The sequence below is a fragment of the Rhagoletis pomonella genome, unplaced genomic scaffold, assembly GCF_013731165.1.
Source record: "Rhagoletis pomonella isolate Grant_MI unplaced genomic scaffold, Rhpom_1.0 Rhpom_scaffold_00005, whole genome shotgun sequence".
NCBI lineage: Eukaryota > Metazoa > Arthropoda > Insecta > Diptera > Tephritidae > Rhagoletis > Rhagoletis pomonella.
In genome coordinates this window covers 50,794,053-50,808,334 of record NW_023458559.1, presented here as the reverse complement: position 1 = coordinate 50,808,334, position 14,282 = coordinate 50,794,053, and the positions used below count along the sequence as shown (strand labels likewise).

Here is a 14,282-nt window from a genome sequence, read left to right as displayed (position 1 = left end):
TCTGTCATTGTTCAATTTTCCTATCGAATTTAGTTTATCTAGTTCTAGTAACTAAAGGTCTAGCCTAAGTGTCGCCACAGTGAGCATAAAACATTCAAAAAAAAAAAAAAGGTTTTGCGCATCACGCCTTTGAAGTGACAGTCCTTGGCCCGAAAATGAAATTGTATCGCTTGGGTAATGTAGACCGGACTGTCGAAGGAACGTTCCGAATTTTGTCATAAATTTTGCATCATATTGAAAATATTTATTCTAAATAAAGTCTAAATGCTCTTTGGCATGCAAATTTAATTTAACTTAATTTAAATAGTGCTAACAGCTACCAATAATAAATACAATTTTTAACATAAATACAATTTTTAATTATAAAATTTTCACAAATATAAGTTGCAATTAAAAACTCGATCTTTAATTAAAATTGCACTTTCACTCAAAACTTAATGTAGATTTAAAGCATTTAACTCGAAGTGTTTACTAGAATTTTGATATATGTAATTAAAACAAGTAATCTTTGAGAAAAAAAAACAAAACCGACTTCAATTCTCATATAAAAATTTAAGAGTACCGTTAATTTCTTAATGATCCAATGATCGGATCTTAACAAAATTAGAATGGGACCACCTATGAGGTACCACCTTCCTTTAAAAAATTATATATTAAATTATAGAAAACGAATGACGTGGTCCAAAGTTATGCGGTAAAATACATTAAAAAAAATATTCCGACGAATTGATAACCTTATCCTTTTTTTGAAGTCGGTTAAAACGAAGCAGTTAAAAGTTTCGTTATTACTTTTTAGTGATACAAGTTATGACTTTCTTCTAACAAAACAGCTGCTATGAATTGAAGGCAATTTTTTTCACTCTTATACCCCGCTGATTATCTAGAGCTTGGAGTTTACTGATTGATAAAACCAGCATTGTGCAGTATAAAGCAAGGAAATATAATTCGGAGGGTAAAGATAATAAAGAGGCTTAATTCGAAAAGTCTACCTAAACTGCAAATTTGATAAAGCTAATAAATATGCAATCCAAATACATAATAGGAAAGTGTCAACATAAATATTCAAGCTTTGTGTCTAAAAAAACTATTCTCAAGTCTTGTACAAATATTAAAAAAATAAAACAAATTTAACAAATTCTTTGAAATATTGCACAAGGGGAGTTCAAGGAAATCCAATACTTGTTTAATTATGCACCAAGTGCAACAAAAAAAAAATTATAATTTATAACTTAAAAAAATAAATATGTCCTAGCGAATAGCAAGTATTCGTAGCAATTTAACCGTTAAATACCCAAAACTTGTTATCTCAAATCTGAAATAGTAGAACTCCTAATATCTTTAAAAACAAAAAAAAAAATATATAAAAACAAATAAATTAGATATCGACAAATCGGAAGGTATGATTGAAGAGCTCTTCATGAAAATATGGATATCATACATGGTGCTGATCATGCCGACTACTTGACGGTGATGGCGGCATGTGTGGCTGTGTGTGAGACTGCGATTGCTGATTACCATTTTGCTGTTGATCATTACCACTACCACTACCACTACCACAAGCAACAGCAGCCTCAACCCCAATAATCATATTTTCTATTAAACTAAAAGCATTCGCTGAGCTTTGGCTGGTAAATGATGGTCTTAGTGATTGTTGTTCCAACTGCGCATGCATAGGTGAATGTGTTGCTAGTGTTGATAGGCTGATGGAGTTTGGTTGATGTGCCTGTTGTTGCTGTTGTTCTAATTCATGTGGATTATGGGTTAGTGTATAGTAAGTTGTTGTTGGTATTGTTGTTATTAATTGGCTAGCTTGTGTGTTAATTTGGTTAGTTGTTGTTATTGCAGCATTACTATTCGCAGCGGTGATCGGAATTATTTTTATGCTCTGATTAGGTTTAGCAAACTTCTCCGCCGTATCGCGTGCACTACGTTTCCTCAGCATTTCGGAATTTGCTAACAGCATTTCATCATCGTACTTTCGCGGACGACCACGTTTACGTGTTAGATTCGTTTGCTTTGTTGGCGCTGGTGCTGATGCTGTCGCCGATGTTACTGCTCTAGCCATTGTAGCATTCGAGATTGCGGAGGATGTTGTGCTTCCTGCGGCGTTCTGTGAACTATGCGGCTGTGCCGATTGTTTACTGACTGCAATCAACTGCTGTTGAGTAAAATGTTGCTCCTGCTGCTGCTGCTGCTGCTGCGGAGGGTATTGCTGTGGCTGTGTTGTGTGCGCATCGACTTGTCGAGCCGGCGTTTGGTATAGCATCAGCGAGTTTGGTGTCGTCATCATTGTATGCATTCTTTGATTTTCATCCGCTCCCCTTAGCAGCGCCTGTGGTGGTTGCTGTATTATTTGAAATTGTAACTCTGTTTGCCTCTGAGTTTCTTGCTTTATAAGCTGTTGACTCAATTGTTCCATTTCAGTTTGTTGCATATCGTTTATCATTCTGTTCGTATTTGTGGTATGCATTAATTGCACTTGCTGCTGGTGAAATTGCGAAGGTTGGTGTTGTGGTAGCTGCGCCATAGACGATGCCGCTGATTGTGCTGCATCTGGCAATCCTCTGCAAGTTTCCACAGCGTCGTTGGCAAACGCTGAGGTTTGTGTTTGGAAATTTTGCGTTAAATTGCGTTTTAGCTGCGCGTTCCCACTAGTCGCTCCTACACCGCGACTAGTTCTCACCATTCTCAGCATGGTGGCATCTGACGGCTGTGGTAAAGCTGTAGTCATTGTGGCCGCATTTGTTTTTGCCATATCGGTGGATTGCGAGCCACCGAGGTCAGCATCGACATGCGGCATGTCTTTTATGGAGTGCAACTGTAACTCGGTAATTTGGATTTCATTGTCGATAAAATTCGGTTGCGTTTGCTGCAGCTGGTAGGGGTATTGTATGTGGACTTCTTGCAGCGGCGAAAACTCTTGTGTTGGGATGTTATTGCTGGTCAGTGGTGCGAGCGTATTTGGCACACTCACGAAACGCTGACTTTGGTGTGTATTTGGTTGTTGCAGTGGATTTGCTAATAGAAACCTGACATTGTTGCTATGTTGCAAGCCACCTGCGAGTGCCGAATTTTGTGGGTGTTGCTGTGAGTATAACTGTATATTTGTAACACTATCAATGGTTTTGAGTCGCTCTGGCTGCTTTGAATGATTTGAAGTGCTTGTCACAAATTGTGGAGCCATTTTGACGTTGGCGTTTCGAAGTTGCTGCTGCTGCTGCTGTGAATGTTGCTGCGGTGCCGTCGGTCTATAATGCAATGTGGCGCTTTGCTTACACGGTGAATTCGCAATCGTTTGTGGTGGCATATAGCGATAATGGATGGCAGAAATTTTAAGTTGAGCAGGTGCGTTGCCTTGCTTCGAATTGCTACGCATTTTAGACTGTTTCTGCACAGCTGTGGACGATAGATTAGGCTGAATTTTTGAAGCCTTTTCAATCTTGCGGCTTGAAACTTTTTTACTACAGTGAACTGTGGGCCTCGCCTGATCAGCCTCAATCTTTTGAAAACCAGTCTTTTTAATCGTCTCTCTCCTTTGTGGCCCGCATGTTGATGTTATTATGCCGCTAGATGCTGCGGTACTTTGAACCATACTATCAGCTACACTTACACCTTCAATCCTAGGCGCACTACTACTCACAATTGTGGACTTAGCACCCAAATTATTGATTACCATTGCGTGAACCTCATCCGCACTATTAGTGGCTACACATTCCACACCTCTGACAACTGCATCCTCATAAGCGAAATTTCTCGAAGTCGCACCATGCTCTTGCCAGCGTCTTTCTACGTTGCCACGATTTTGTTGTTGTTGCTGCTGCTGCTGCTGCTGCCACTGTTGTACTGGCCTACTCTGCTCCGACTCAGCCCAATTATAACTTTTTTCCTCGTCCACACCGCCCACCAAGGCCTCATCGAATGCATTTTCAAAACGCTGCGCGCTTATAGTTTCACTAGAAGAGAGTATTGTGGGATTCTCGTCAAAATCGAATGCCACTGCATGCTCATAACCCGTTGTTCCTTCATCGGCCAGCAATGGCAATGGATCTATATTTATAAACTGTTCCTCATTTGCTATTTGCAAATCCGTAGTGTCTATGCTCGTTAGTTGCCCATCACTGGCTCCAACTTCATGCCAATTCGGGTATATTTGCACATTCGTATCGTTTAAGTGCACTTGTTGCTGCGCAGTCTGTTTGGCGCCTCCCCCGCCGGCACCGCTATATAGCTCCACGGCATTTAATACACTAAATTCAATGTTTCGCGCATTCTCAACTAAATTTGTTGGATTCACCACAGCTGTTGGTATCGCCGACGGACCGATCACGCTCGCTGTAGAAGTGTGCGTAGCAGCTTTAGTCGTAGCTGTTTGTGTTAACTGTTTTAGCAGCGCATGGATACGCGCTCGTATGCCCAACACTGGCGACTGCTGCTCCTGTAAAATGCTTAGGGCGAGCGAAAGGCGCTTTACCATCTTCGACATATTCGCCGTCAATATGATGCATTCATCGTTGTCATTAAGTATGGATATAGTCCCATCTTTGTGATACTTTAGCAATAGTGGTTGCGAAATTGCGTTGCCCTCTTCATCGAACTGTGTAGCTTGTGCGAGCAAGGCGGCGTGCGCTTCCGCTAAGGCCTGTTTATCCACAAATAAATTTCGCGCAGATTCTATGATGGAGGGTACATCGATGAGCCCCATTAATTGTTGTATGTACTTTTCGAAATGAAAGAGATTTGCGTAACATGTGACATTGCGCATCGGTACGGTGGGGTAAGAGGCAGGTAACACAGCAGCCATCTGATTTATGCCAAAATCCGTGGTGCAAAAAGCTGCTGTCGTGTTCGTAAACATTGGCTCTAGCGTTTTTTCTTCTTCCACCGATTTCGGCGCAACAGAGTGCTTCTTAGGCTGGGGCGTAACGACCTGTACACGCGCAGGTGTACGCGCACGCGTTCCACTGCGTGCCACCGATTGTGATTGAGATTGCGACTTTGATTTTTGAGCTGCAGGGATGGTTAAGTTTTCTTCCGCTGTAGTTTGTGCTGATAAACTAGACGTTGTTGAGCTAACCGTCATGCTGCTGGCTGTTGGTGTTGTGAGCTGATAGGTTACAGAGGGTCTTGAGGGCGCAATAGCAGCATGTGAAACATTTACCGTTTCTGTTGAAATGTCGGGAAAGCTAAAAACAGGAGCAGTATCCGCGTTGGTTGTGTGGCCAATAGTTGTAGTTGTGGGCTTTATTAGGGGCAAAATCGGTGACAAAGATGACAACTGTGTGAGTTGCTGCATCTCAGTCGCAGTTGTGGGAATTGTAGACGGTGTATTCGTTTTCACAACAGGCTTACGCCCGCAATTTTTAGCCGATGACTTCGATCGTTTGGTCGAGCATATTTTAATCGCTGGCGTTGTCTTGACTAGATCGCTACTGACATCGCCCGCAGACTTCACATCAAACGTTTGCACTTGTTTTGCGGCTTTAGAAGTATTCGAGCTTATCTTTAATGTTGACGATGGGTTGATGGCGTCGCAGGTGCTTGCTTTCCAATTGTCTGCCACCATAAATTGGCTTTGAGACTGTGCAAACGGTGAATCCATTTCGATTGCTGATGATGTTAACGGTGGGGACTGCATTGTTTCTGGAACCACAAATCCCAGCCCATTAATTTGGGTTAAATCCGCCATATTTGATCTTGTAGATGCGCTTTCATCTATGCCCAGCTCCGCGGCTGTAAAGATCGGCATATTATTAAAACTTAAAGCGGTTGTTGTTATGCCAGTGTGCGGCGTTGTTGAAGTTATACCAGCTGAACTGGTAAATAGTTCCATTTGGTCGGTGGTCGGTGGTATGGATGTTATATTGCTGTTTAGAAAATTTGGATTACTTCCAATTGTTAATAATTGCAGATCAGCAGAATGAGTGGAAGTTGCAGTATTCGTAAAGATTGGCATGAAATCTATAAGTTCGTTTGCTTTTGAGAAATCCGTATTAAAATTAGCATCGGTGGTAAAGGTAGGCACTTGTTTTGCTAAATACATTGGACTGCTTTTGGGTGAACTTTTAATGCTCATAATTTCGGTAGATTCTTCTTTTATTTCCTGTGTGCTGATAATCACATCATTCCCTATGTCGAAATCATTCTCCTCATATTCCTTCGTGGAGAACACGCTGCTATTAACTTCTTCGAAATCGTTCACAGCATTACTCGAATCATTTAAGCAAACAGTAACCAAGAATTGATCATCATAACTTGTTAAAACAACTTCACTAGCATCATTTTTATAGTTTGTCAAGCGCGTCTCTTTAGCTGTTGTTTGTTCCATACCAGCTAAATCTTGAAGTGTGCTTGATTTCAACTCCATAGCTGAAATCTCTTTAGCGACATCCGTACATTCTGCTGCGAAGTTTTTAGCATCGATTTCAGAGTAATTTTCTTCATTCATTGTAAGTCCTGGGTCAATTTGTTCTATAGCCCCATAGGATATATACATTTTAGTTTCCTCGCTGCGTTCTTGATTAGTTGATTCATTAGCTTCAGTGCTTTCATTTTGAGTAAAAGTTTTGACAAGATTTGCATTGTGCACTCCAGTTAAAATGTCATTTTCTTCATGTCCAGCTACGCTTATGTCCGCGGTTTTAACTTTACTTGGCGCCAAATTGGGTTCCGATATCAGATTTTCTGGCAGTATGCAATCTTCAAAGGTTGGTTGTTGCAACTCGGTTGCGTTATTACCCACAGACTCTTTTTGATTGGAATGAACTCCACCGTGCTCCGCATACTCTTGCTGTATATCTTTAATTTGACATTCTTTCGTCTTATCTTTATGTTGTGGTTCGAGTCCCACAGTATCTTGGTGGTCTTGAACTAAATCTTCTATAGCCTTTTTTTCAGCACACGCTTGCTGCAAATCTTCATTTTCAGATTGAGCATATTCCATACAAGCTTGTTTTGATTTTGACTCCTCCTCAGCCCGATAGCATGCGCTTTCCCCTTCATCACCCTCGCGATTTCTTTTATTCTCACCTTTAACCTGCGTTTCATCTCCTTCAATAATGTTACTATGCTTTGTTGGTGGTATATTCTCGTCTTGAGATGAAATAGTCTGGGTGTTTTCTTTATCGTCTGTGTTTTCAGTTTCCGAATCTTTTGTTTGTTTAGATTGTGTTACTTGTTCACTGTTGTCGTCGCGTTGATAATCTTGAAGCACCGTATTGTCATTTTCTCGTTGGTTATCTTGTATTTCCACACTATTTTCCTCTTTTCCCGTTGGTGATTGCTTAGATTTTGTATTTAAATCATCTGGTACTAGCTTTTCGCCTCTACCTTTATTCAACTTCTTATTTGTGCAAATATCCAACTCGGATATATCTATTTTTTCATCCAATTCACTAGCTTTATTTTCAGTTACTGAAATGATACTCTCTGACGTTGCCTGCACTAGATTATCCTCTTCTGACAAAAGAGCTGCAGTATGGAACAAATCTTCTTCTAATACTCCTGAAACATTTCTTCGTTTCTTTAAAGGTAAACTCGGTGAGGGACAACAACATTCCCGAGAGAGTAATTGGCGTGGTGCTGAACTATCAATCATAGCAGTGTCTGCTTGGACATAACTGATCGCACTTAACGCTTTAGAATTTGCCAGCGCGTTTCTTCTAGCTAACGCCTCCAAAGCTGCCTTAGAGGTGGAAGGTTTCTCTGACAAATACCAAGTCTTGGATTCTTTTTGCTTACCTATTAGTTCTTCTAGGTTTTTTATATAGGCAATAGGTATGGAAACTCTTAGACTTGGTGTCTGCAAAGGCTTTTCATTATTTCCGTCAACAACCACTCTTTTATCTTCCAAACCATTTTCAGTCTGCGCCTTATCGCCCTGCCTGTCATAGAGATCTTTTGCGTTATTGATGTCGAATACTTCCACGTCACGCCAATTATTCGCTTCCTCTCCCTGAAGTATCGGCGATTCACTTTTTATTTGCAGATCGTATTGTGTGTCATATTCATTTCTCATCACCATTTCTAGTGGTTTTGTTGCGTAGTTGTGTTCGAGACTAGTCGCAGCCATTGTATCCATAATCGCGGTCGGCATCAGTTCGGAAAGCAAGTCATCATTACTTATAATAACATCGTGTTCCAAATCTAAAAGCGATAGGTCCTGAAAGCTTGCGCTCGTACTCGAAAGTAGTTCGACAACTTGTGCTTGGGATTGGACAACTTTGAAGCTCGTCGGTTCATTTTTACATAAATCTGCGGCTGCCGTTGCGGTAGACGTCATGTTACACGAACAACTACTCGTCGAAGAACTGGACGTGTCGCTGCCGGGATAACTAAAGGTCACACTGCTACATGCAGGCGTGCGTCCATCGGACGGTGTTTGCGCAGCTAATGGGATTTTTAAATTTGCATTTGCTATAATACGCGCTGAATGATTATATTCTTCCAATAGATTATCAGCTTCCATATTAGCTTTTAAAATATTTATACACTCAGTATTGTTTAGGTCCTCGTCTTTGACGTGCAATTGGCTCATATTTGAGATGCTCAAATCGACAGTCGAATCTTGGTTTGGAAATTCGGAAATACTCTGAAAACCATCGCAAACACTCTTGGAATAACATTTAGTAGCATCAGTTAGTTCTAGTGATAAGCTACGGAAACTCGAGATATCTACGAGTTGGGCAACATCATTGTTTTCTGTAAGTAAATTCGAATGCTCGCGGCAGTTTATTGGCGCAGTCTCAACGCTTTTAGCTAACAAAACATCTTTCGATGGTGTCGCAATCACTTTCTCGTTTGAATTATCAATGGCGAGTTGCGTAAAATCTTGCTCAACTTGAGATTCGGTTTCAACCAAACTTTTATTTGCACTGGATTCAATGCCGGTTTTCGCTACGTCCACATCTTGCGCCTCTAAATCCGTTATACTATTTGTAACCGTCCTTGCACTAGTTTTCATATTCTCATGGCTAGTCGGTTCCTCGTTCTTGTTTTCTTGGCTTTCTTGTCGGATCGTACCCTCATCAGACAATTTCTCACTCGTTTGCACCGAAGACTTATCAAGATTATGTTGTGAGACTTCCTCATTGCTGCTGTCAGCTATCTTAGTAGCCACATTCACATCAACAGGACAAACATTTGTTTTTATAAAGATAGTCTCAAAGGTAGTTGGTACTTGTGCCGTTTCTTGTACAGCCAATACTTTGCTTGTACTTGGTGCTCCCTTTACGACTTTCATGCGCTTTGCCGGGTTCTTTTCAGGAATTCTTCCAGTATCGTCAAATATCGTTCCAGCTTCTCCGCGCTTTTGGTATGCCTCCAATTCAGCAGGAACAGAATCATTTGTTATTTCTTGCATTCCATCTGACTTTGGGGCCTCCTTTTCCAGCGTTGCTTCCACATCACAATCCTTTCGCTTTCTCTGCGTCTCAACAGGTGTGTCAGTCTTTAACAGCTCTGTTTCTGTAATTATTGACTCAATTACTCTTTTGTTACTCAAACTTTTTGTTACAATTTCACAACGCTTGCGCTTGGTGGGCGACTGGTCGTCCAGTGTTTCCTGTTTTGGTTTAGATTTTCTGCCACGCGAAGGAAACGGTTTGATGGGTTCGATAACCGCATTTTCTGTTTCCATTTGTAGACTAGAATTGAGCGCGGCCGCTAATTTTCTGGTTATTGGACGATGCGATACGTCACCAAATTGCGCTTCTATACTTTGAACAACCTTATCTGCCATGGGGTGAAGTGCTTTTTTCTCTGCTTTTGTGGGTACTTTAGCCCTAGCCAATCGTATTTTTATACAGCGCTTGGACAACGCACGCGTTATAGGCTTTTTAGTATGCACACTGTTAGTGGTTTTGGTTGGGGGTGAAATAGGTACACTCGTATTTTTTACTACTTTCCATTGTTCGCTTCTACGCAGACTATACCTTTTCTTCGATTCACATTCGTTCGTGTCTATGCTGCGGAGCTCAATATCTGATGTGGCAGATAGTTCAGCGGTCTGTGGCGTTGTGGATGCAACATTTTTTGCTGTCAACCGTTCGGAAGTGGGTGGCATAGTTAGCAAAATAACTTTTTTACTCTTAGGGGGTAAATTGCTCGCTTCTTCTGTAGCTTTTGCAGTCTTACTTGTAATTCTTGGCGATTTACGCGGCAACTTTAACTCACTTTGTGCTTTAAGTGAACTTATGAAATTTTCAAAGGACGAATGAAAAGTTGGATTGGTTTTATGCGATAAGGGCGGGTTTTCTGGAAAAGGCGCTGTTTTTGAGGGAACGATTCCTATATTCTGGGGCGAAATTGTGTCAAAATCCGCAGTTTGATTTTGCGGTTTTGCTGTTGGTTCTTGTTTTATAAGTATTTGCTCAGTTACTGCTACTGCTGAAGTTTTTGATATTTCTTCGACTGACGAAATACCCGCATCATTAGGAGCAGTTTTGGTGGCTAAGCCCTTGATGGGTTTAAAGTCATTAAACGCTTTGATTACGTGCATATCATAGTCGATGTGCGTTACATGATCGATACTTTCATTATCATCTGAGTCGAGTTGCTCGGCGGAAGCGACCGGCTGTATTTTAAGCGGCGCAACTGCTTGAAGCGATTCAGGAATGTCTACCACTACATTCGAAGAATCGTGACTGGCAGATAAACCAAGGATAATTGTTTTATCGCTGATATCTTTTTGACTTATTGCACCAACCGCTCGTTTTGACTTCGTAACCATAATCGATTTTTGTTGCATGTTCGAAATGTCATCATTAGTGATTTGTTTTACTTCACAAGAATTCACAGCGGATTCAACTCCACATATATTTTCAATAGTCGAACAATCAGTCGGTAACCCATTTTCTTCAATACACCGCTCACCATCATCAATTGTATGTTTGGGAATCTCGAAATTTTCCGCAGTGCGAACTACCGCGTTCGATTGATTGTACTCATTTTCGGTTTGTATTAGCCCCGGCTTAGTCACAATACCACTGTATTTCTTCGCAGCGGCCTCGGTAAGTAAGACCGCTTCAGCTAGGCGCTCTAAATTAGTTTTGGGACTTTTGTCACCACAGAGTAAAATGCCCGTCAGTTTTGACTCATTTTGCGTGGTAATGGATTCTGTTTGAGAAACTATTATGGAAACCTGTGGTGTGACAACAATACTCGCCGCATTTCCGACTGACGCCTTTTCACTTTTATCAAAACTAGCTGATTCTGTTTCGGCAGTATTTTCAGTAGTTGCCACAACAACCAATTCGTGGAGACTAGAGTCGACAACAGTTGGCGAATTCTCGCAGCTTATTAAAGTTGTATTGGCGACAGACCCTTGACTAGCGTTGAAATCGTTACTGTCTACAATTTCGACCCCTTCATTACTAATCAAATTAAGAGATTCAACAGCTTTTACAGCGGCCACTAATCGCACGAGACCATCATTGGAACCTTTAACAGTGCTGGAGGGGATTGCTTCTCTATGTACATCACTTTTGGGTCCTTTTTCCGAAACCATAGGTACAACGGATAATTTTAAGCCCTCACATAGCTCTGTTTCCTTGTTATCAGCTATGATTGTATTTTCGGAAGACGCTGCATTTGATGCCATTGAGTTATTGGTGGTTTGGTTAGCATATAAATTCGGTTTTACAATTTCGATTACTGATCCCTGATTGACGGCAATTGTATCTATCATCGCATTGTCTTCCATTTCAGCACGCTTAGATTTTTGTTCACTTATTTCTTCAGTACTAGTAGTGCAATTTGTTATTTTGGTTACTTCTTCAGCCAATGTGACGCTCTCCACTTGTACAGTTTCCGTTGAATTTGCAACATTCTCAACTAAAAGAGCTTTATATGTTGTTTCTTGGTCACCTGGCGTTCCCTCATTTATATCAGCTACAACAGCAGTAATAGATTTTTCAGTTGACGAGTTTTCTAAATCCTCACATGTTTCCCGATTTGCTGAGCTCTCAATCTCTATCTCGTATACATCCTTTTCAGCTTCCGTCAATTTTATTTGAGCTTTAGTGGAACATCCCTCTGAAGTGAGTGTTTTATCACTGAAAGGCATTTGTTTAGTATTTACATGTTCAGTAGACTTGCTTAACGTTTCGTCAAACGCATTTGCATCTGTATCACTTGTCTTGGTAGCAGTCATATCATTTGTTTCTGGACTAACTCGAATATTATCATTTACATGTGTTATATGCTTCTTGTTTGAATCTATTTCGCTAGTACATACATCTAAGTCCACTAACGCTGTCTCTTCGGCATTCTTGACGCTTTCGAAAATTGGCGCAATATCCTCTGTGATAATAGTACTTAAATCATGAATGCCGCCTGGTTTTTTTATAATCCCCGTTATTATGTCTGTATTTCCAACACCCTTTTCGGGCTCTTTGTTTGTTTGTACTTCTATTTTATCTGATGCTGCTTGGGTGTGTGAGGGAGTCGCTGATATAATCGAATATGAAGATGATTTTGATGACTTTTGATTTTCTTTTGTTTCTCCTTGATGTGATGAAGATGCTGGCATACCAGAATCTGAAGGAGATTTGGCTGCCTTTTCATTTTCTCTTGATTTTTTTTGGTGCAAAGCTGGTGTACTTAACTCTACAGACGATTTCACTCTCTCTTCAGTTTCTATTGCTTCCCCTTGATGCGGTGTAGATGCTGACGTACTCGAACCTACTTGAGATTTTGTGAGCTCTTCATTTTTTTCTGCTTCTCCTTGATGCGTTGCTGATGAAATTGAATTCGAATATGATTTTTCTTCCTCTTCTCTTATTGACGGTTGTTCTGAATGTGCTAATTTAGACTCTAATAAAAGTTCACTTGGGTCTACCAAACCTGGAGTAGAGCTGCGCTGTTCTACGTTCATACGTGCGCTATCATCTTCAATTCTTTCGATAACCGAGTTTTCGCCAGTTCCTTCACTTATTTGGTTTGTTAGTTTTTGAGATACGACTTTTACATTTTTCACGATCAATTCTTCCGTTTCGGTTAACCGCCGCTCCTGCGTATCAGCATTGCTTTTCTCAACTTGTATATCTGATGGGTGCTGTTCTGAGCATATCGACACCAACGTTTCACAATCCAACTCATTAAGTTGTTCCACGCCTCCCTCTGACGTGTGTACTTTACAAGCGTTAGTATTGATAGAATTTTCTACGACATTCGCATTTATTTTCACTTCTTCACTTAGAGTTTGCTTAATATTAACACTGACTTTGAAATCACTCGCGAGTGCACTTTTTCTTTTATTCAAAATATTTCTATCCCACACGACACCTATAAGTTCGTTACACTCATTTTCTTTTGCCTCGCCGCCTGTGTATTTCTTCAGATTAGTTTCCGCCTGGCCTAATTCAGTCTTATCATTTTTCTTAGCGGTTAAAAATGGATCTGCATCATCCCCTTTAACAGCTACGCAATCGAGTTCAGAAGCTGAGCTCATTTGTTGCAAATCTGTTTCCTTGGCTAAATCAAACTGCGAATCGACGATGTTTGGTGACGAAACACTATACTCCAATTCGGTTTCCTGTAACAGTGTCTCTGTGCTACTTGTACAAATATCGTTCCCCACATTGTTTTCAAGAGAAGTTGCCCTATAAATTTGTGAACTTGTACTTTCTACCATAACGAGCATTTGTTTTCTATTAGACATTTCAGTAACCGCTGCTGCTTTATGTTCATCTGCGGCATTCGACTCTAAACTAGGCCCTGTAGTTGTTGAAACATTCGAATTTTGTTCTTCCATTTCAACTTGTTTGCCAACTTCAAAGCTTTTCATATTATTGTATACAATACTATCATTATCATCATCGCTATCATCGGATATATGTATAAACTCAATATTTCTATTACATACATAATTGGTTGATGAAATATCTTTTGGCCCATGAATGGATTTAGAGCGGTGTGAAACATAACGCGCTTTCATTTTACACTTTGGATTGTTACAAATGTTGCTTTTAAGAACTGATAAATATTGATTTGATATTTCTTTTTCATGGGGTTTTTTACTCTGAATTGGTTGAGTAGAAACTGTTAAGTTACTTTTTGTTGTACTTGCACAAGCACTAACTTCAATTGTATCATTGTCATCATCGGAATCAATTATAATTGGAGATGTATTTTCAGGTAAGATTTTAGATTTCTGTACTTTAAAACTGTCAACAATTCTCCTACCTTTTTGCGCCATTTGTTTAAGTGACTCAGTTGTGGAAGAAGTTGAAGATGACGGTGATGTAAAACGTGGTTGTGGTGAATTGGGGAAAGCAGGTTGTTGA

General features: G+C 40.4%; 1 protein-coding gene across 1 annotated transcript in view; it reads right to left on the bottom strand.

Annotated features, from left to right (window-relative positions):
• Positions 1 to 700: 700 nt before the first annotated feature.
• LOC118739155 overlaps positions 701 to 14,282 on the bottom strand; it is a 33,426-nt gene continuing 19,844 nt past the window's right edge. Inside the window, exons 9-10 of the mRNA XM_036470336.1 lie at positions 14,182 to 14,240; positions 701 to 14,076 (exon numbers count right to left, since the gene is read on the bottom strand). Of these exons, the coding sequence (XP_036326229.1) occupies positions 1,433 to 14,076; positions 14,182 to 14,240 (12,703 nt within the window). The 3' untranslated portion in view covers positions 701 to 1,432. The remainder of the gene's footprint in view (positions 14,077 to 14,181; positions 14,241 to 14,282) is intronic.